Genomic DNA, 23,480 nt, shown 5'->3' on the forward strand with positions numbered 1-23,480 from the left:
GAGTAAGCTCTAATACATCTGAGAAGAAACAGAGCACCTCCAGCGCTCGTTCAAAATCAGACACCAACTCCTGCATGAACAACGAATTAAGAGGGACAGATGCCGTTTTTACAATAGCTTTTACATTAGTTCCTCTTTAAAGGAAAACTATACCCCAAAATTAATGCTTAAGCAACATATAGTTTATATCGAATTAAGTGGCATATTAAAGAATCTTACCAAACTGGTGTATGTATGTATGTATATTTTAAAGGGATACTGGGGAAAAAAAAATTACAAAATGAACCAGTTAATAATGCTCCAGCAGAATTCTGCACTGAAATCCGTTTCTCAAAAGAGCAAACAGATTTTTTTTATATTCAATTTTGAAATCTGACATGGGGCTAGACATTTTGTCAATTTCCCAGCTGCCCTTGGTCATGTGACTTGTGACTGCACTTTAGGAGAGAAATGCTTTCTGGCAGGCTGCTGTTTTTCAATCTCAATGTAACTGAATGTGTCTCAGTGGGACATGGGTTTTTACTATTGAGTGCTATTCTTAGATCTACCAGGCAGCTGTTATCTTGTGTTAGGGAGCTGCTATCTGGCTACATTTCCATTATTCTTTTGTTTGGCTGCTGGGGGGGGAAAAGGGAGGGGGTGAGATCACTCCAACTTGCAGTACAGCAGTAAAGAGTGATTGAAGTTTATCAGAGCACAAGTCACATGACTTGGGGCAGCTGGGAAATTGACAATATGTCTAGCCCCATGTCAGATTTCAAAATTGAATATATAAAAAAAAAATCTGTTTCAGTGGCGTAACTAGACCCCTAAGGGCCCCGGTACAGAAATTTACAACTGGGCCCCCAAAAAGGGATTGCTCACCTATGAGTAACAGTATGATGTAGAGAGGGATATTCTGAGACAATTTGCAATTGGTTTTCATTTTATTTTATTTGTTGGTTTTTGAGTTATTTAGCTTTTTATTCAGCAGCTCTCCAGTTTGCAATTTCAGCAGTCTGGTTGCTAAGGTCCAAATTCCCCTAGCAACCATGCACTGATTTGAATAAGAAGAGGTCTAAATACACAAATGACTATTTAAAAATAAGTATTTGTTTTTAGATGGGGTCAATAACCCTCATTTAAAAGCTGGAAAAATGTAGAAGAGGAAGGAAAAAAAAAATCAAAACAATAAAAATAAATGATGACCAATTGAAAAGTTTCTTAGAATTTGCCATTACATAACATGCTAAAAGTTACATGTAAAAAGGACATGTAAAACGGAGGTTTCATTGTATTATAATGATATAAGGGATAATGTGCCCCCTACTGTAAATAAGGATATTAGGAGTCACTGTGGGGTTCTGTGACCATATAAAGGCACAAGGATGCAGGCTGAGTTATACAGGGAACGGAGTATCACTCATGTATTATACGTGAAAATGTACCCCCTACTGTAAATGATAAGGATATTAGGAGTCACTGAGGGGTTGTTCTGTGACCATATAAAGGCACAAAACTGCAGGCTGAGATATACAGGGAACTCGGAGTATCACTCATGTATTATAAGAGATAATATACCCCCCTACTGTAAATGATAAGGATATTAGGAGTCACTGAGGAGTTCTGTGACCATATAAAGGCACAAGGCTGCAGGCTGAGATATATAGTACAGAGTATCACTCATGTATTATGTCAATTTTAAGGAGGGAGAGGGAGAGATTTTATATATATATATATATATATATATATATATATATATATATATATATATATATATATATATATATATATATATATATATATATATATATATATATATATATATATATATATATATATATATATTGGATAATGCACCCCCCACCTGTAATTTATATAGATAGATATTAGAAGTCACTGAGGAGTTACGCGACCATATAAAAGCACAAGGCCGCAGGCTTTTATACAGGTCAAGTAACTCCGAGGTGACTTCCAATATCTTTATAAATTTAGGTAGGGGGTGCATTATTCCCTATAAATAAGTAAGAAGTAAATAAGTAAATGAGTAAGAAATCTTTGCCTCTGCTTTATATTATTGAACCCAATGCCACACTTACCCTTATATTGACTCTTGAGCATGTTGTATTGCTGCAGGTTGTGGCATAAGGGGAAAGAAGACACGGAGGGTGGAAGATGGAAGTGGTGAGCAACACCTGAGATGAATGGAGAGGGACAGAGGGAGTGAAACAGATTTGAGAATGAGGGCACAAGGCTGGAAAGAGATGTAGGTGGGAGGGGCAGACAGAGCGAGACTAAAGAATGACAGGGTGTGGGAGGGACAGAAGGAGTGTGACTGGAGAAGGAGGGGGGGAGCGAAACAGGGAGGAGAGAGACGCAGGCAGACAGATCGACAACGGAGATGTAGGTGTCAAAGAAGAGGGAGAGGTACACTGAGGCAGTAAAGGGCAGAGCAACGATGTAACTAGAAGGGGTGGGCCGCGCAGCCGACCCCTCCGTACACCCGGAATTCGTGGCGCGCAAGCTGCCGGGGGGCCCTGAGGGGGTGCAGGCCCTGGCCCAATCGCACCCCCTGCTCCCCCGGTAGTTACGCCACTGCTGTTTACTCTTGAGAAATGGATTTCAGTACAAAATTCTGCTGGAGCAGCACTATTAACGGATTCATTTTGAAAAAATTTCTTTTTCCCATGACAGTATCCCTTTAAGTAGATATTGCCATTTTACATCTCGCCTTGAGCCACCATTTCGTGATTGTCTGTGTGCTACTCAGAGATCACCTGACCAGAAATACTCCAGCTTTAACTGTAACCGGAAGAAGCGTGAAAGCAAAATACAGAACTCTCTCCGTTAATTGGCTCATGTGACCTAACATGTATGTTTGTGTGCACCGTGAATCATAGGATCCCAGGGGGCGGCCCTTATTTTTTTAAAATGGCAATTTTCAATTCATGATTATCCAATGGCACAAAGTATTAAAAACGTATATTATTATGAAACTGGTTTATTTACTTGAAGCAGGGTTTTACATGAGCTGTTCTAACCCTTTAAGTGCCAGCAGAATTGACCATTTTGGTTACGCGAAATGCCAGACGTTTTTGAAACATTCTGTGCTCTCTCACTTTAGGGGCATTTTCTGAGGGGAAACCTATAGTTCACCTAGGAAAACTATACATTGTTTTTTTCGGGAGAAACTGAGCTTTCTAAATCTGCCTGAGTTTTCATGTATTTCCACCTCTGCACAAAGATTTATAGTGCTAAATACAAAAACAAAAATGAAAAATTCCTATTTTTCACAATATATGAACTTATACCTGAAAAATATTTCATTTTACTCATGAAAATCCAACTGATTTGGAAAGCCTCATGTCTCTCAAACGTGCCAATACCAAATATGTATAGTTTTAGGCAGATTTAGGACATCTGTACAGCAAAAACTCCCGGCAGTATATTACCGAATTTTTAAAGCAGAAGGCAGAAAACGGCATACTTTTGATTCCAATGCCACAAAATCCTGAAACAGTATGTTTACCCCAGAAGACCATATATTTTTGGAAAGTACACATTCTGCCGATTCCAAAATGGGTAACTGTGTCTCTCTACTCCTAACTACCAAACATCAAAGCTTGTTTGAAGTAGCGTTTATCAAAATTTATCAAAATTTTGAAAAATCACTTCAAAGGTTTTATTTTGCTGCTCCGCATATCACACACTATATTAGATACCAAGAAAAAGCACCCTGAATATGATTGCCAGGGGTCCACTGAACAGCTTGATCCCCATTGTGCATAGGATTACCAAAGTACCTGGCATTTAGAGACCCCAATATGAAGTTACCACATCCAAATTGTTCAGGACTTTACTTCAGCTACTGAAAAATCAACACTGACGGCATTTTTTGTGGGGTAAAAACACAGAAATATACGTTTACCCCCCAAAACCATATATTTTTGGAAAGTACACATTCTACCGAATCTAAAATGGGTACCCATGCCTTTCTGCTCCAAACTACTGAGTCGCATGGCTTTCCCAAAATTGTCGGTTTGGTGAAATATCTGAAAATTGCCTCAAAGCTTCAACTTTCCAGCATTGTATCGTCCACGTATCATTACCAGCATAAAGCATCCTAAATATGAATTCCGGGGGTCTACTAAACAGTTTGATACCCAATAAACATAGATTTACCAAACTATGTGGCATACAGAGAGCCCCAAATCCAAATAGGGCATATGAATTTTCAAGTATGACACTGGCTACTACAACAAAAGCACCCAATGAGACCCCCTAACAGTATGGTGAAATTACACATTCAGGCGAATCTAAAGCAGGTAATTACATCTTTCTACTGCAAACTACCAAACCGCAAAGCTATGCTAAACATAAGGCTTTTTTTTTAATTTTCTGAAAATAGTCACAAAGCTTGCATTTTACCCCATTATATACCCCACATTTTGTAACGTACCAACAAAAGTCATCCTAAATATGAGCACCAGGGGTGTACTGAACAGTTTGATGCCTGATATGAAAATATTTACCAAACTAGGTGGCATACAGAGATGCCCAAATGAATAGTACATATGAAATTTCACATATGACACTCTGACTGCTACAATACAAGCACCTGGTATGTGCATTATGCACTGTAAGACCCCCTAACAGTATGGACACCCTAGAAAACCAAATTTCACATATGACACTCTGACTGATACAATACAAGCACCTGGTATGTGCATTATGCACTGTAAGACCCCCTAGAAAACCATATAGTTTCTGAAAGTACATATTCAGACGAATCTAAAGCAGGTAATTACATCTTTCTACTGCAAACTACTAAACCGCAAAGCTATGCTAAACATTAGTCTTTTTTTTTTAAGTTTCTGAAAATAGTCACAAAGCTTGCATTTTACCCCATTATATACCCCACATTTTGCAACGTACCAGCAAAAGTCATCCTAAATATGAAAGCAAGGAGTGTACTGAACAGTTTGATGCCTGATATGAAAAGGTTTACCAAACTATTTTGTACACAGAGACCTCCAAATGGTTATATAGCAGACAAAATTTCCAAGGTCAAAATGAAGTAACAAAAATCACTAAAATCCAACAAAACCGCAAAAATCAATGCTTTTTTTTTTAGCCTACTGTATTCAGCAGTCAGAATCAATATTTGATTATTTTAGCATGGCCAAATAGGTTTTAGACAGAAAAAGGGGAACACCACCTTTGCAAAGCTGAAAATGTAATAAAATGGCAAAACATGCAATAAAATGTCTAAAAATCACCAAAATAACATACAAAAGGTATTGAGCTGTGCAATTAGCGAATACGCTATTCGCAATGGCAATAAAACAGTTTTTTCAGCCAAAAAAAAAAACAGACGATGCGATAAGGAAAAAAAAAACGACAACAGTGTAAGTGTGTATGTGTGTGTACAACTGACCAATTGCATGTTGTGTGTGTGTGCATGCGTGTGGGGGTGCTGTGAATGTGTGTGACCCCCCTGATCCCCCAAAATGTATGATTGTGTGTAAGTGTGAATGTAAGTGTGTAATGGGAAAATAAGTGTGTGTTTGTGTGTGTGGATGGGCACTAACCTGGGGGAAGCAGGTCCAGATCGTTGTGCAGGGCTGGAGGAAGAAAATGCTGCATCACCCAGGAAGATCCGTTGTGAGGGGGCGGAGCTTCGGCTCAGGAAGTGAAAGCAGCAGCAGGATACGCAGTGTGCACGTGTCTGCTGCTGCATTTGGGGCCCCATGGCGATCGCGCCTCAGGGGCCACTCGTTCCCGGCCCCTGCTCGTTGCCTGGGGGCTGGGGAACGAAGAGGAACGGAGCAAGCGGCTTGAAAAGCCGCTCCTCCGTTCCCTAACCCTGAAATGCTGCAGAACGTAGAATCGACGTTCTGTGGCATTTCAAGTGCCATCCCCACAGAACGTAGATTCTACGTGGGGTGGAACTTAAAGGGTTAAGCAATATATTATTATAGAGATCTACATTGTTTGAGGGGGGTATAGTTTTCCTTTAATAAGACCCATTTTTTAGATTGCCACTAGCGATGAGTGAATCCGTTCCTTTTCGCTACACTGAAAAATTCACAAAACCATAAAAATTTGCTGAGTGCATTGAAGTCAATGGGTGTTATTTCACAGCAACGCTTTCTCCCAAAATATCTTGAAATCTGGGTATTTTTTGAGGTGACCTTTTCCCCGCACAGGATAGACTTGAGTCTATGGACATTTTTTCATGCAAAATACATTGCATTTCATATGCAGCTGCACTTTGAAGTTTGTGAAAATATTCCCCAATGGTGAAGTGTGAGATTTTGACACAAACCCATACCAGGCAAAATATTTCACTTATCACTAATTGCACTAAACAATTTCTTCTTTCCCAAAACATAAAGGTCATCTAGCTGTAACTACAACTACCAGCATATTGTGAAATAATTCCAGGAAATGCAACATGCTTTAGTGTACCACAAATTCATGTTACAATATGTACATCTCTGTTAGCCATTACCTCTGTTAAGTATACCTAGTACCCCAAGCTTACACTTTCCACATACCCATTCTATTGAGACTTGTAAACCCTTGTGGATCACTGCAAATGCCATGTCTTTAAATCCTGGTGGCAACAGACTTTCTGGACCCTGACCAAGGGCAAAGGTTAACAGTTTATTTTTGCAGACTCTTCTGGGTTTGGCTGCACTTTTTCCACTACATATATTCTTCTATTACACTACATACATTAGGCCTTAATTGTACAAGGACAGTGTCAGAGTAGTGCAGTGACATAAGTATCATACTATGTGTGAGCAGTGCCATCAGTAATAGAGTATTGGAATGTGTTGCAAACACAGAAAAGTAATACAATGGAATGAATGCTAATTAAGGTATCATCATTCATTAATTCTGATGAACAATCTGAATGTCAGATTAGTTTGATGAAAGCAATACTGGGTGTGTTCTGACTGCATTATATCTAGGTTGAGTTATTCTGCATTAGAACTTCACACCTAAATTAACATGTCATACACAGTTGAATTCCAAGTCTTCATATACACAATAATGGTTATTTTATTACACTTCAATCAATTCTTACCAACTCAATGGCTGAGGGGCTTCTATCTTCTGTCCATCAACCTCAATATCTGGCAATTCTTTAAAGTATTTCTCCTTCAGACAATGCAGTATTTCTTTAGCATGGCTAATGAGAAAAAAAATGGACTACAAAATTTAGCTTCAAATTAAATGGGCAAGCTAAATAAGTCAACTGTTTTGTCTAATTGGCTAATCCCAGTGATAAACCTAAACATTCTTAATCACCTTTCTTTGAGACAATATTTTTAATTGTAAAGTAAGACACTCTTTTTATATGGATGGTACATAGGATGTTAATTGGTACTTCATCATTTTAAGATGAAATGCAAAGTGAATAAGTGCAAATTAGGATAATATATCATTTAAGATACTATTTCATGCTATAACCATTTTTGCTGCAGATGTTTTAAAATATACAACTGACAGTATTTATATGTGGAGAATGTTCTGAACAGGGACTATTAGGGACAGAAGCTGCATTTAATGAATATTAGGGACTATTAGGGACAGAAGCTGTATTTAATGAATATAAACACTGTAATAAATGTTGTAAATCAGCAATCCGGAAGGCAAAGAAAGGAAAGGAAGAGTTAATTGCGATGGAGGTGAAAACTAACCCTAAAAAGTTTTTTTTAAATATATTAATAGTAAAAAGATGCAAGTTGAGAGTGTTGCTCCATTAAATAATGGTACAAGTATGGTCGTAACAGATACAGAAAAGGCAAATGTGTTAAATCAGTTCTTTTCTTCAGTGTATACAATAGAGGAGTCCGATTTCCCAGGCTCACTTTATAGCTGCACCAATGGCTCAGCTCAATCTAGTCAGTGGCTGACTCAGGATATGATTCAAAAACCTTTAATAAAAATTTATGTAAACAAGGCTCCAGGGCCTGATGGCATCCACCCCCTGGGTTCTAAGAGAGATTAATTCAGTTTTAGACCTGCCCCTATTTCTGATTTTCTCAGATTCACTTTCATCTGGTATGTTGCCTATGGATTGGAGTAAAGCTGATGTTATTCCAATATTTAAAAAGGGATTACGATCTCAGACTGACAATTATAGGCCAGTAAGCTTGACATCTGTGCTGGGCAAATTATTTGAAGGCTTGTTAAGGGATCACATTCAAAATGGTGTCCTAGTGAATGACATTGAGCAGCAATCAGCATGGCTTTATTAAGGATATGTCATGTCAGATAAATGTCATTGCTTTTTATGATGAGGTAAGTGAGATACTGGACAGTGTGGGGGGGGGGGGGCAGTAGACGTGATCTATTTGGATTTTGCCGAAGCGTTTGATACTGTGCCCCACAAACGACTGCTTTCTAAACGAAGGTCTGTTGGGCTTAATGAAGTAGTTTGCACATGGATAGGAAACTGGCTACAGGATCGGGTACAGAGGGTGGTTGTTAATGGTACATTCTCTACTTGGACTAAGGTTCTTAGTGGGGTCCCCCAGGGCTCGGTATTGGGTCCACTTTTATTTAACTTGTTCATTTATGACTTAGGGGAGAGTGTTGTAAGTAATGTATCAGTGTTTGCAGATGACCCAAAAAACTATCCAGCCCAATAATTCCATCCAGAATGTGGCATCCTTGCAACACGATCTTGACAAACTGGCAATCTGGGCAGCTAAGTGGCAAATGAGATTCAATGTTGATAAATGTAGTCATGCACATGGGATGTAAAAATATCCAAGCCACTTATACCCTTAATGGGACTGCACTAGGCAAATCCATTATGGAAAAGGACCTTGGAGTCCGTGTAGATGATAAACTTGGCTGTAGCAAGCAATGACAGTCAGCAGCACCAAGGGCAAATAAGGTCTTGATCTGTATTAAAAGGGGCATAGAGTCACGGGAGGAGGGGTCATTCTTCCACTGTATAGAGCACTTGTAAGGCCCCATCTAGAATATGCCGTACAGTTTTGGTCTCCATCACTCAAACAGGACATTATTGTATTAGAGAGGGTACAGAGAAGGGCAACTAAGCTGGTGAAAGGTATGGAAAATCTTAGCTATGAGGAAAGACTGGCTAAATTGGGGATGTTCACGCTGGAGAAGAGGCGCTTAAGGGGTGATATGATAACTATGTATAAATATATAAGGGGATCATATAATAATCTCTCTAATGCTTTATTTACCAGTAGGTCTTTCCAGCTGACACAAGGTCACCCATTCCGATTAGAAGGAAAGAGGTTCCGCCTAAATATTCGGAAGGGGTTTTTTACAGTGAGAGCTGTGAAGATGTGGAATTCTCTCCCTGAATCAGTTGTACAGGCTGATGCATTAGATAGCTTTAAGAAGGGGTTGGATACCTTTTTAGCAAGTGAGGGAATACAGGGTTATGGGAGATAGCTCATAGTACAAGTTGATCCAGGGACTATTCCGATTGCCATTTTGGAGTAAGGAAGGAATTTTTTTCCCTCTCTGAGGCAAATTGGAGAGGCTTCAGATGTTTTTTTTTGCCTTCCTCTGGATCAACTGGCAGTTAGGCAGATAAAAAAAAAAAAAGGTTGAACTTGAAGGACGTGTGTCTTTTTTCAATCTTACTTACTATGTTACTATGTTACAGTTTTCATTGTTATAAGGCAATTAAAGTACGTTGAAACTGGTAATTTTTTTTAAAATTTTTCCTTTGTTCTTATAACCACTATTCTGAAACTGTAACTAAGGGGTGGTTGAAATTAACAGATGTTATGAATATAAGAGGGAGGGGTCTAAAATAAATACTGCAGAAATGTACCTATTATTTTATATATATATTTATGTAGATCATATACACACACACACACACACACGTATATGATCTACATAATAATAAAGAGTTCATACTTTCCCTTTTAAGAGTTTTGTACCTTTTGTATCCTGTGATTCGTATAGTAGCTGGAAGGGGTTCCCGGAGAGCATCCATGAACTTGTCCCACTCCCCATCAGGCACAATCTTCAGTTCCTGATAATAATGTTCAAATAATTTGTTTTCTTTGATGATTTCGGGGTAACCACCTTCCCAAGCCTTGACAAACAGAAATCATATTAAATTACTCAGAACAGTGTTGTCCAACTGGCAGCACACCTCAGAACAAGCCTGTAAGTGCCCACATTGTTCACACCTCAAGGAAACTGCTGAAGGGGCACCATCATTGTGTCACTGTATGTAGTACAGTGTGAACTGTTCATTGTAGGCTATAGGCACACCGGCTGAAGGCTCTGGCTGATGCCAGGCTAGGTATTTTTGCAGGCTGAGAAAAACAGATCTGCTCAGTGCCCCTGCTCCATTGATTTGAATCTGATCAGTATGGAGATGCCTCAATTTGCGTATTTGGAGTGCTACGACCATTAATGTAGGCATGGTGGTAACATGGGTGTGGTTTGAAAAAAAAAAAAAGAGTGTGTTCTTACCGTTTAATCTCTTCAGTTGCTTGGGGGGGGGGACACAGGGACAGTGGGGGTATAGCTGGCACCACTAGGAGGCAGGACACAATAAAAAAAAAATAGAAACTTGATCCCTCCTCCTCTGTAGGCAGAGACACTCAGTTCGTACCAAAGGAGAAACAGGAGGTTGTTAATAATCAACAGAAAAACTGATAACTAATTACAAGAAGAACAGATGTTTGAGTCAACAAACTCTGAAGCCAAGAGAAGGCCTCTATCCAGGGAGGGAAGCCCTGTGTCCCCCAAGTAACAAGAGAAAGATTTTTAATGGTGAGTACATAAAATCTCCTTTTCTCCAGGTCTGCTTGGGGGACACAAAAACAGAGTGGACGTACCAAAGCTGTCCCCTGAATCAAGGGTGGGAAGTAGAGGCCCACGTGGAACCAGCCACTGCAGCCTGAAGTACCTTCATGACGTAGCGGGTGTCAGATGCCGTAAAGGTGCCAAACTGGTAAAAAATTGGCAAAAGTATTAACTTTAGTCCACGTTGCAGCCTTGCACAATTGTTTTGCTGAGGCTTGGTCTCGAAAAGCCCAGGACGCACTCATTCCTCTGGTGGAATGTGCCCTGATTGAGTCTGGGGGAACCTGACACTGTGATGAATAGGATCTCTGGATGGCCTGTTTTATCCAGCGGGATATGGTAGTTTTAGTAGCTGGTGTGCCCCTGAGAGGGCCTGAGGGAAGGATGAACAAGGAGTCCGATTGACGGATGTCCTCGACCCAGTGCAGGTAAAACTTGAGGGCCCTAACGGGGTCGAGGGTGTGCAGTGCTGCTTCCTTCGCATTGTTAAAGGATGGGCAGAAGGTAGGAATCGTAATTCCTGGTTGAGGTGGAAAGTGGAAACCACCTTGGGAAGAAAAGAGGGAGAAGTATGAAGTACTGCCCTGTCATTGTGGAAGGTCAACAGAGGAGACCTACAGGAGAGTGCAGGGATCTCAGATACTCTCAGTACTGAGGAAATATCCAGCAGAAAAACTGTTTTCCATGTGAGCCACTGAAGTGGAATAGAATCCATGGGCTCAAAGGGAGAGCGTTGCAGGGCACACGTTGCAGGGCATGTAGAACTAGGTTAAGTCCCAATTGGGCACCGGTGAACGTACCGGGGGCTTTATGTGGGCCTCTCCCTGAAGAAAAATCTTAACATCGGGGAGCAAGTAGAGACGTCTTTGGAACAGGATGGAAAGTGCCAAAAACTGAGATTTCAGCGACCCGAGGGACATGTCCAAGGACAGTCCCTCCTGTAGAAAGGCCAGAAGGTGTGGAGTGGAAAAACTTCAGTGAATTGAAACTATTACGTTGACACCACCGATGGCAAGTGGACCAGACCCGATGGAACGTCTTGGCGGAGATCGGTTTGCGGGCTGCACGTATGGTAGAATGAGTCAGAGAACCCCTTCCATCTCATGATCACGGTTTCGGTAGCCACATCGTCAAATTGAGGTTGGTAGGACAAGGGTGAAGTATTGGACCCTGAGAGAGAAGGTCCAGGATGAGAGGCAGAGTCCAAGGTTCCTCTACTGAGAGATGTACTAGATCCGAGACCCAGGATCAACGGGGCCATCTTGGAGCTATGAGCATGAGAGCAGTGTGTCCTCTCTGAAGCTTCTTGATCATTCTTGGAATGAGAGGAATAGGAGGGAAGGCATACACGAGATGGAAGTCCCAGGGAGAGGCAATGGCGTCTGTAAAAGAAGAGAGGAACTTCAATTGTGACGTGATCAAGCTGTGGCGTCCCCCATCTTTGAGTGATCTTGTGGAAGATGTCGTCCTTTAGAGACCACTCGCCGGAATCTAGGGATTGTCTGCTACAACAAAAAGCAAGAGACCTGCGGCACAACTGATGCAATTGATTAAGTGATATTTTGTGATGTACAATTTTGGGCTTTGGGCAGTATTGGGCCCGATACCTGAAGGCACCTGACACCAATCCGGTGATACAGACCTGGAATAGCACTCCAATTTTGGGATTCTAGGGATTGTCTGCTGGGATAATCTGCTTCCCAGTTTAAGAGACCTGGAATGAAGATGGCTGACAGGCGAGTCGGATTGCCTGTAACTCGAGAAGGTTGATGTGAAGACTTCGTTACAATAGAGACCAGCGACCCTGCACTGACCGACCCTCCAGCACTGCTCCCCAACCAGAGAGGCTTGCATCTGTGGTAAGCACTTGCCATTGTGGATCCCCTGGGGGTCTGCCCCTGGTCAGGTGACTGGTTTGCATCCACCAGAGAAGAGAGACTCAAATCCTGCGGGATACACAAAATTCCTGGAGAAGGGATTTGCGCCTCCAGGCCGCAAGAATATTCCACTGAAGCTCCCTGAGGTGATGCTGGGCGAAGAGAACTGCTTCTATCGCCGAAACCATGACTCCCAACACCTTCATGAAGAATCTCACGATGTGGGATGACTTTGAGAGGAGAGACCACACGAGGGTCTGTAGATGCTGGACCTCGTCGCTGGGACAGTGTGTGTCTGGGTGTTGAACTGCATCCCGAGGAAGACCATGGATTGGCTCGGGGTTAACGAGGACTTGTCCAGGTTGATGTAACTCCTGTAACCGAACCATAGTGAAGTGCAACGCCTGCTGGGCCTCTGTGATGGAAGGTGCCTTGATCAGGAGATTGTCCAGATAAGGAGTTATGGAGATCCCCCATGTGCGGATTAGAGCAGTGGCTACCGACATGGATCTTGGTAAAGACACGAGGGGCCTAAGTCAGGCCGAAGGGAAGGGTCGTAAATTAGAAGTGGAGATTTTGGAAGGCAAATCGCAAGAATCTCTGATGGGGATGGAAAATTGGGACATGAAGGTAGGTGTCCTTTATGTCCAGAGAAACCAGGAATTGGCCTGGGGACATGGTCGCGATGACAGACATGAGGGATTCCATCTTGAACCTTCACGGTCTAATGAATGTATTGAGTTCCTTGAGGTCCAGGATTGGCTGAACAGATCCATCCTTCTTGGGAACTACAAACAAGTTCGAGTAATAGCCTCGGAATCTCTCTTCGGTCAGAACAGGGATGATGACCTCAGAACGGATAAGCTTGTCAATCGGGCCGTGCAGCGCCTGAGCCGTTTGATGCCCCTGAGAAAATCTGGGCATGAAAGACTAGCGAGGTGGGAGAGAAGTAAATTCTAGGTGGTAGCCCTGACGACCAGGCGTCTTGAGTCAGATTCTTCCAGGAGTCAGCAAACCTGTGAAGTCTCCCCCCTACGGCTGAGTCACCGGAGGGAAGAAGGGGCGAGTCATGCAGACGTGGGCTTGTTGGGCGGCTTGCAGGACTGCCAGGATGGCCTGGAATTTCCACTGAAGCGTCCTTTGCCGGTGGTGGAGTGTCGGGGAGGAGACGATCTCGCGCCCTTGTGCTGGGAGCCGCGAAAAAAAATGGTTCCAACGAAAGGAGGGGAGAGATTTTGGTTGTGGGAGTAGAGTACTCTTAACCCCGGTGGCCTAGATGATGAACTTGTCCAGGTCTGGACCGAAGAGGAGTTTTCCCTTGAATGGAATTGAGGTGAGAGTATTTTTTTGAAGACAAGTCCGCGGTCCACAGCTTCATCCAGAGAGATCTGTGAGCCGCTACCGACAAGTGAAGTCAGCTGAAGTTCTACTAATCACCTGTAGCGCATCGAGGGAGGCTTCACATAGGTAGTCATTAGCCTCCTTGATTTGCGAGGCCAAATGAGCGAGTTCTTCACGGGGGACCCCTTTGGCAATTGCTCGGCATAAGGAGTCTGACCAAGATTGGACTTGCCGAAGCTAGAACCGCCCGGAAGGAGGTACATAAAGCAGAGAAGAGGGAACGTAGAATGCCCTCAAGCTTCTTGTCCATGGAGTCCTTGAAGGAGGCTGCATCAGGAACTGGTAAGGCAGTGTCCTTGGATAGTCTAGAGACAGGGGCGTCCACTGAAGGTGGGAGGTCCACTTTTCCGTTAGATCCTGTGGAAAAGGATATCGTTTGAGAAAACGGGGTTAGCCTGGAAACGTCTCCCTGGCTTGTCCGATTCCTGTTGGATAATTTGCTCGAGCATGAGAGGGAAAGGAAGGTGAGGATCTGATGCGGCGCTTAAACAAGGAGGTGGAAGCACCGGAACTAGGTTCAAGCTCCTGCAAGTGAAGGGTCTCTAATACTGAGGAGATGAGGGAATCAATGGCCTCGGAGGAGAGTTTGGGGGAGTCCTCTTGGTCGGAACTGTGAGATGGAGGCTTAGGCCCAGGATTTTCACACAAGAAGTGGCAACATTGTAAAACAATATTACCCTATATTTTGTTTCATTTGTCTGTCTCCTGTGCCTTTGGCGCTGGCTTTTTATTTTAGTGACAAATTTGCGGACTTGGAGGGATACACGTGGGAGCCGGCTGGGATTTGTGGACACAATTGAACCTTGGGCCTATTTTTCTTCTAGGATACATATTAGGCCGAGGATTACCGTATATACTCGAGTATAAGCCGTCCCGAGTATAAAACTCTACCTCGGCTTATACTCTGGTCAAGCGCAAAATCGACTATAAGCAGAGTATAAGCCTAGGGTGAGAAATGCAGCAGCTTCTGGTAAGTTTCAATCAAAAAATTGAGGGTTTCTGCTCCCATTGGAGGTTCCGGCGTATCGTTTTTGGACGCCAACGACCATTCTTGGATGCCGGCAACTATTCCTTGAGACTATTCTTGGATGCCGGCGACTATTCCTTGAGACTATTCTTGGACGCCGGCGACTATTCTTGGACGCCGGCGACTATTCTTGGACGCAGGCGACTATTCTTGGACCGATTTTACGCTTGACCAGAGTATAAGCCGAGGTAGAGTTTTTCAGCATATTTTGGGGGCTGAAAAACTCGAGTATATACGGTATCTAGCCGCGCTAGCAGTTTATCAAGGGAGAGGGCCAATTTAGGAATGCTGGCGGCAAGCGGAGATGCCCCTTCTGGGGATCCAGGGGGGTGGAGTCCCGGGGCTGGCCTGTTGGGTCCCCATGGGAGGCTTGGCTTACCTGAGGACGGAGTTCTGAAGTTTCCGAAACGGCCTGTGGTGGCTTGCACACTGAACACAGAGGGTCCTTGTGACCAGATGGCAGGCGTTTGCAGCATTTGGCACAAGCTAAATACTTAACCTATGCAGAAGTAGCTGGCCTGGAAAAAAGGTTATCACCTGTACCTTCAGACATGGTGTACACAAGCTGTTCATGTAAGAGAGGAATTAATTTAAACTAAATATATATACATACATACATCTATATATATCTCTATCTCTTGAAAACGCCTCCCCAGTGCTGCCGAGTGCAAAGCCTTGGAGGAGAGTAGAAGCCCGATAAGGCATTAATTACAACGGCTGCTGCCCTGTGGCAATAGCTAAATACCCCACTGTGTCAGAAGTACTGCCCTGTCGTGTTCTAAGAAAACCGGGGGGGGGGGGGGGGTTGCGCTGCAGAGAAGCTGTGGAAGAGCTCTGCACAGCGTGGGGAGTCTGCTAGTAATGGAGACTGGAGCATCGCCGGAAGAGGAACCTCCTCCAGAATCAATGGGAAGTAGCTGCCTGGGCGTGCAATGGAGAGCGCGAAGAATGGCCCATCCCCTAGCAATGACGTATGGTGCCACTTGTGCGCCAGGTGCGCGTACAGTAAGTGCAAAATCTGGCTGATGCCGTTGCCTCCCCAAGTAGAGTGAAAGACAGCCCCGGTGAGTGAAAGACAGCCCCGGTGAAGTCGCTCGTAAAATAGTGTTGCACAACCGGTGTTAAGCCCACAATAACTCTTGCGCTGACAGGGAGGACAGTAAGAAACATAATTGTCATACTCATTGCCTGCCTGTGTGTTTGGTGGAGGCTGTTTAACATACTGCCTGGGTTTGAACTAGTGACCTGTAGGTTGCAACAAAGTCTCCTATACTGCTGTGCTATAAAGACAGATGGATTGTGAAGAGGGGGAGGGTGCTCAGAGAGTGAATAGGCTGGCTATTAAGGATATATGCTTACCTTAAATGAGCCACGGCAGGAGTTCCCAGAGTGCTAGTAGAGGGATCGTGGAGGCATATAAGTAGGAATCAGCCACAGGATGACACTGGCTATACCTCAGCCCTGTGTCCCGGCCAGTGCATCCTCACTCTGGACGACAGAGGGAGGGAATCAATGCTGCTGGATGGTCAGTGCAGAGCAGAAGAGACCCGGTGACATCCTGAAGTAATGGATCAGACTACTCAGTGTAGCTGTCCAGCTCAACATAATGTGAAGGAATTGTAATAAAATAAAAAGAGCAAAATAAATACTAAAATACTCCTGAATGCAGGAGACGGTCCTAACCTCCTGAGGACACAACAAAACTGGGTGTCTCTGCCTACAGAGGAGGGGTATAGCAGGAGGAGGAGGGATCAAGTTTCTATTTTTTTATTATTGTGTCCTGCCTCCTCGTGGTGCCAGCTATATCCCACTGTCCCTGTGTCCCCCAAGCAGACCATGAGAAATAGGGAGTATCCCTCCACCATGTAGGCCAATGGAAAGGAATCATTTCAACCCTGTGTACCAGGGTTGAATTTGGACAGCACTTACTTAAGGGGCAGATTTATCAAAATGTGAGAGAACTCACGACAGACAAATTTACCCATGTTCTATTCATTCCTGAAGGATTGTTAGAAACGTATTTATCAATGGAGTTCACCATCTGATAAATATGCTTTTAAAAATCCCATAGGAATGGATAGAAAGGGAGTGAGTTTTACTGTGGTGAGCTCTAAATTAACACTTTCATAAATCTGCTCCTTAAGGTTACATAAAACTAACCGGATTGGGTTTCTGCGAATACCACTTCTGGAAATTTCCAAACGGTTAATGAAGTCCTAGTGCATGAATCCTGGGTGGAACAAAATTCTGTATGGTCCCAGGAACATAGCTACTATCATGTGTGTATATCAGCCAGGCATAATTCTAAATTGGAGAAAGGAGGTACCGCTCGCACACGCTGGCCGACAAGCCCGATCGCCTGGTGCACGGTGATGGAGGGATCGGCATCCTCCTAGTACAATACAAGGAAAAATTCACTGGCACTTGTGGCAGGTGCATGCAGGGTCAAGCCCTTGCGTTTTTATTAAGCAGAAAGGTGCAACGTTGGGCTCGATCCTGCTTGCACCTGCCTTCGAGTGCCAGTGATTTTTTCCTTGTATAATTCTAAATTGACAATAATTCTACTCTCCCACAAACCAAGCCAACATTACATCAATCCAAGTATAATCATGTGCATTAGCTCAAGTAAGAAAATACGATGTGCAATAACAATCGTTTGCAGCAATGTACATTTGGCCAATATATAAGTGTATTTAATACCATGTTTTGAGCCAGTAATCTATTAGCCCCTAGCCAAGCTCACCGCCTGTTCTCTAGCTTTGCGCCGCTCTTCCTCCGCAGGACTTCGTTGCTCAGTACGTCTTTGGCGATTGCGACGATTTTTGCGGCCCATGATACACCCAATGTGCAACGACAAGAGTGGTAAAGGGCAACAAAGAAACGTGGATGATCCAAACACCAATAGATTATCTGCAGAGAAGAAAATAAATATGATTTTGTCTACCCCTACTAATATTCTGAAGGAGTTCAATACCAATATCAATAACCCCGAAGCCAAAGACATGAGTTTTAGTACAACAAGCAGCATCTGGCCCCAGCCAGTGTGCTTCCAATTCAGTGAAAACTGGAGTAACACATACTGAATATTTCTTCAGAAAGGGAAAAAGAAAAAGTATTCACGCTTTAAAACACGCTCAGTCTAAACCATAAACAGAAGGGAATGAATAATTCTACACTAAAATTCATAGAAGATAGCAACAAAATATATTTACCGCACACACAGAGAGAGAAGGCGCAGTCTGCGATCAAACACGTGTTAAGTAAGCGCATTTGACCGTGGCGATGACGTCCAAAGCTGGCGCCGAGTGGATTCGCAATAGTCGCCTAAAGGGGGAGTGCTGAGGAGGCCATCTTTGTATATGGAAAATGTGGAGCGTCAGTTTTAAATGTATTAGTCTGAAGCCATGGTGCGACAGAAAATTACAGCAAGAGTGTATCAAGCAAACGACGAGTCACAATTAGAATATGCCAAATTGACAAGCGTTACAAAATTGATCAGCATATTCATACCGAGTAACTTTACGTGTTGATTGGCTTAAACAAGACGGACGATCGCGTCACGTGGCAAATCGATATATATGATTGGCCTTTGCGTAGGGCATGGGAGGGATACGGGGAAAGAGGCATTGGTCTTTCATGTTGGTAGAATTACGTGCATGTGAATGACTACAGCTTTTAAACCATGTCGCTATCCGAACTAGTTGGAGATGAACGGCAGTTTCTGAACCTCTTGGCTATGTTTATGGCCCTTATGGGCCTGGTGTCCTATGCCATGCTGCAGTATATCCGAATGCCTTACGGTCGCTATGCCACCTCGGTGTTCGGGCCGCCAGTACCAGTGCGTTTGGCTTGGTTTGTCCAGGAAGTGCCGTCGTTGTTCATTCCCGTATTTTTTTATTTAAGACAATCCGAGTTAGGCATCGCTAATCAGGTGCTGATGGGAGCCTTAATCTGTCACTACATTCAAAGGTAGAGGTTGGGTTCCAACGGAGAAACATACTAACATACTTGTTGTGCAGCCCCTTCTTTGTATCTTACAAAAGTCCTGTTTTCTCTGCACCCTGGAACTAACCCGGGGCTCAATCTATTCCCATTACCTGTTTCCAGCACCTTGGGTTGGGGCCCTGAGCGGTTACTAGTAGTTACCAGAATCTGGTCTTATCTAATAGCTCTAAAGGTCCAGTGTAAAGTCATTTAGGGCCTTGCCTCAAAGAGAGCTTCAATTTAAATGGGTTGTTCACTTTTAGTGTGATGTAGAGAGTGATATTCTGAGACAATTTGCATTTGGTTTTCATTTTTTTTGTTTATTGATGGTTTTTGAGTTATTTAGCTTTTTATTCAGCAGCTCTTCAGTTTGCATCTGGTAACTAGGGTCTGAATTACCCTAGCAACCATACAATGATTTGAATAAGAGACTGGAATAGGAGAGGGCCTGAATAGTAATAGTAAATAGTAACCTTACTGAGCATTTGTTTTTTTTAGAAGGGAGTCCGCGACGCCCATTTGAAAGAGTCTATAACTATAAAAAAAAATAATGAAAACCAATTAAAAAGTTGCTTAGAATTGACCATTCTATAACATAATAACAATTACCTTAAAGGTGAACCACCCCTTTAAGTTCCTAAAACTACTGCTTTATAGCCACCCATGGTCTCTCGCACTCCCACACCCTACCACAGAGCACTAACTTCCCTTTCGGACTACTAGCCCTAGCCTAGCCATCTTCTCATTACCTTATATTTAACCAGAGCCTCTCTCCTCTGATCATACAACTTAGTGGACCCTACCTCTTCTGCACTAGGCAACTAACCAGACCCTCTCTCATTTTCACCTTATAGCGATCTAGTCTTATTTTGTGTGCTCCATCCATCCTAATCATTCTCCAACCTTATTATTATGCCAAAATTGTAGAATGCAATTTTATGTGGAATACCTATATCAAGAAAACCAAATGTGATTTTTTTATTTGGATGTTTAGTTGCTAAGTAACCCCAATTTATTTAAAGCCTGTATAACTATTTCCACAGGACTCTTGTATTTCCATTCTTAATCAGAGGGGGGAAGCCTACTCCATTTGCGTCATTTGCACTTGCCTTCATCTTTTGCTGTTACAATGGTTACATGCAGAGCAGTTATCTGTGCCATTATGCTTTCTATGCCTCAGACTGGATTCATGACCCTTGTTTTATAACAGGTAAATTTAAAGACAATTATTCACGTTATTACATTACATAGTAGGGAGTACATCATATTTTGTAATACACAAGTTACCCTTTTTTGTAAATAAACAGTTAACACCAATATTTTTGCTGTTAAAATCATATCCCTCAACATGTATTAATTACTGCACTCACTAATAATAAATATTCACAACTGGACAGACTACAAAGCCATGATACCCTGTGAGAAACTGTCTTCTCACAGGATGGCAGCTGGAAGAGAACACAATAGCAATGATGGTTGCTTATAATGTTTTGAAGGTTTGCTAAGCCTCGTAGGTTGGTTTGCCTGCTGTGAGTTAAGGTGAAGAATGACTGGTATCTTGCCCCCCATTCTTAGGCATAATGCTGTTTTTCTGTGGCATGTTCATCAACATCTATTCTGATCGCATTTTAAGGAATTTACGTAAACCTGGTGAAACTGGATACAAAATTCCCACGGGTGAGTTATAAATTAGATTTAATGCATTAAGATTAGTGTCTTAAACTCAGATTTGTTAAGTGGTTGTTGCTCCATGATATGGCTGCTTCCCTTGATGATGCTAGGTCCAAAAGCATGAAATACATTAAGCTACACATGCACACTTGAACTGTATTGTTTCAATTAAAACCCCAAAAGAACATCCAGGGTTGGCAAATTGACAGGATAGTGGTGGCCAGATTTAGAGAACTTTTACTTTTATGACATAGGGCTGTCATACAGGGGTCAACAATGCTGTCCATTTACTCTAGACCTAGTCAACAGCTTATTGGCCCATGAATAGAGCCTTCCTGACCAATACTTGGGTAAATATAGCCTAGAGGACAGGTTGAAAAAAACCCAGTCGGCTGAAGACCACATCAGCAATCCTGTACCGATGCGCCTGCATACCACATCAGCAATCCTGTACCGATGCGCCTGCATAGGCATGGGGTAGGATAGTTGACTGTACTGCCGTTTGAAGTTCTTTCACTGTAGCTCCAATGATAATCTGTTTCTTAAAAAAAATAGTGACTGTACTGAATTATGTACAGTTCAGTACAGTTTTTTAGACAAGCTTTTATAAAGCAGAATTACCATTGCTGATTATCTGCAGCATTTGTGACTTGTTTCTCATAGTCACTGACAGGTAATGTCACGTTCGCACAATTCCTGCTGGACAAAACGGGAGTCTGCAAATTTGGCCATTCATAGAACTATAGCATCTGCGTTCCATTAGCTAAAGGCAGAAAAGTGCTGGCAACCCGAATGCCTTCTTTACTTAGATTTAAATCACTGGGAACTTGGATGGTGCTGATTGGACATTTGGCCACCAGTGTACCCATATTGGCAAGTGATATGACATTGTAGCATCTGGCAGACTTCAGACAGATTTATCTGTTTGTACCAAGCCTTTTGCACTGTGCCAAGTTTAGATAAGCTAACATGTGCACATACACATCCATGTTTACACTGATCAGGGAATAGGATGTTCAGGTAACATAATTGGCAACCAATGAGTTGCTATAATACTATAAATCGGATATTATTATTTATCTAGATGTTGTGTAGAATATCTTCCCACATTTGTTTTGTTGCTGCAGTGTTTTTGTTGTTTTATATTTTTCAAATCAGGGTTTTAATTTTTCAGTTTTTTGCCTTATTTATGTTTTATTGTTTTACTTTTGTTCTTCCAAAAAGGTGGATTGTTTGATTATGTATCAGGAGCAAACTTTTTTGGCGAAATACTTGAATGGTCTGGATTTGCGTTAGCTGGGTGGTCACTTCCTGCTGCCGCATTTGCAATCTTTACAGCATTTGTCCTCACTTCCAGAGCGCAACAGCATCATAAGTAAGTCACAACATAACAGTACCATTCAATTTACCCAGCCATTATCCAACACTAGTTATACAGGTAAATGTTAGCTGGTTGAACTCTTCCAGTACAGGCAGTGTACTACATAAAAGGTTTTAAAAAAAAAAAACAATCTCAAAGTATTGCAGTATTAAAATTTAAATTCTAAAATCATGCTTATCAGTGAGAGAAATATAAATAATACCGGTAAGTCAGCAGTGTTTGTTTGATGAGCTGAATGTACACAACTGGCTAGTTCAGCTTTCACCCAACTGAAGCACCGGGGGGGGCTAATGGGGAGTAGCTAACATATACTGTATTACATGTCCTTTAATATGAGCTAGGTCTTTTGCAATGGGAAGGATTGATTGCCCTTTGTTTTCTTTTTCAGATGGTACCTTGAGAAATTTGAAGACTATCCAAAAAACAGAAAAATACTTGTACCATTTTTATATTAAACTGAGTTCAATATAAAAATGGCACAAGTGGGATAAAACGTATTCAACTTCCTGGGTGAAATTTGTTTACCAGTGCAAATAAGTCTTTTAATACTGATCCAGCTGCAATAGCCAAGAATTCAAACTGCCTCTACATCTGTAAGACAACGAAGAACAAAGTTACCTTTTCATAACTTATTTATAGACTTCCAAGGCCTGCGCAGGAAAAAGGTAGCAGGGGCCATACTGAAGGGCTACACAGAGAGTTTGTGCGGCGTTGTTGATTTAGTGGAATTCATCCTACAAACGTGTGGGTATGTAAGAAATTGATGGTGGAGGAATTTCGACAGTGGACCAAAAGGGAAAATGTATCCTGTAGCATTATATTTTATAAACATATATATTTTACAAGAATCAATTCTTAAAAAATAAATTATACCTCTGGACTTTTTGCATAATTTTACAAAACACTAATATGTGACTCATACTTTAACGAGTTATATTCCTTTTCTTTTTGGAAGTTCGCAAATAGAAACATAACTTACTATGTTATTACATTGTTTTAAAGGACTTGGCTAGTTTCTTTCCATGTACAAGTAGATTGACATACAGTATTACATTCACCTACCTCTCAATAAATCTGATTAAACAAGCTGTTTTTGTATTGTATTCTTCTATTAATATCGCTGACACATTTATTTTCCTTAGATCCATCACTTAAGCATTGACAGTTCTTATGAGGGTTGAGCACCTACAATAACAAGTTATCTCTATTCAGATACTTTGCTCTTTGTAGTGACCATTTCGCTCTGTTACATTAGCTGTGGTAAGCCCCAGCAGGCAGAAGGTCATACCTAACGATGCCTGGTGGTCTTCTTGCGGGGTTGCCTGCTTCC

The 23,480-nt window shown here is 42.2% G+C and overlaps 2 protein-coding genes across 4 annotated transcripts in view; one reads left to right on the forward strand and one right to left on the reverse strand.

The window, feature by feature from the left end:
• nsun2.S (NOP2/Sun RNA methyltransferase 2 S homeolog) overlaps window positions 1-18,539 on the reverse strand; it is a 30,925-nt gene extending 12,386 nt beyond the window's left edge. The window contains exons 1-4 of one of the 3 annotated variants that reach the window (XM_041567112.1): window positions 18,336-18,539; window positions 17,858-18,024; window positions 9,930-10,087; window positions 7,076-7,180 (exon numbers count right to left, since the gene is read on the reverse strand). In XM_041567112.1, the coding sequence (XP_041423046.1) occupies window positions 7,076-7,180; window positions 9,930-10,087; window positions 17,858-18,024; window positions 18,336-18,384 (479 nt within the window). In that variant the 5' untranslated portion in view covers window positions 18,385-18,539. 3 annotated transcript variants of the gene reach the window in all.
• Window positions 18,540-18,795: 256 nt separating this feature from the next.
• srd5a1.S (steroid-5-alpha-reductase, alpha polypeptide 1 (3-oxo-5 alpha-steroid delta 4-dehydrogenase alpha 1) S homeolog) lies at window positions 18,796-23,238 on the forward strand. Its single transcript, NM_001098696.1, is given in 5 exon segments — window positions 18,796-19,083; window positions 20,142-20,308; window positions 20,674-20,775; window positions 21,994-22,144; window positions 22,539-23,238. Coding segments are annotated over 5 exon segments (774 nt in total). The 5' UTR covers window position 18,796; the 3' UTR covers window positions 22,606-23,238.
• Window positions 23,239-23,480: the final 242 nt, after the last annotated feature.

The sequence above is a fragment of the Xenopus laevis genome, chromosome 6S, assembly GCF_017654675.1.
Source record: "Xenopus laevis strain J_2021 chromosome 6S, Xenopus_laevis_v10.1, whole genome shotgun sequence".
Taxonomy (NCBI): Eukaryota; Metazoa; Chordata; class Amphibia; order Anura; family Pipidae; genus Xenopus; species Xenopus laevis.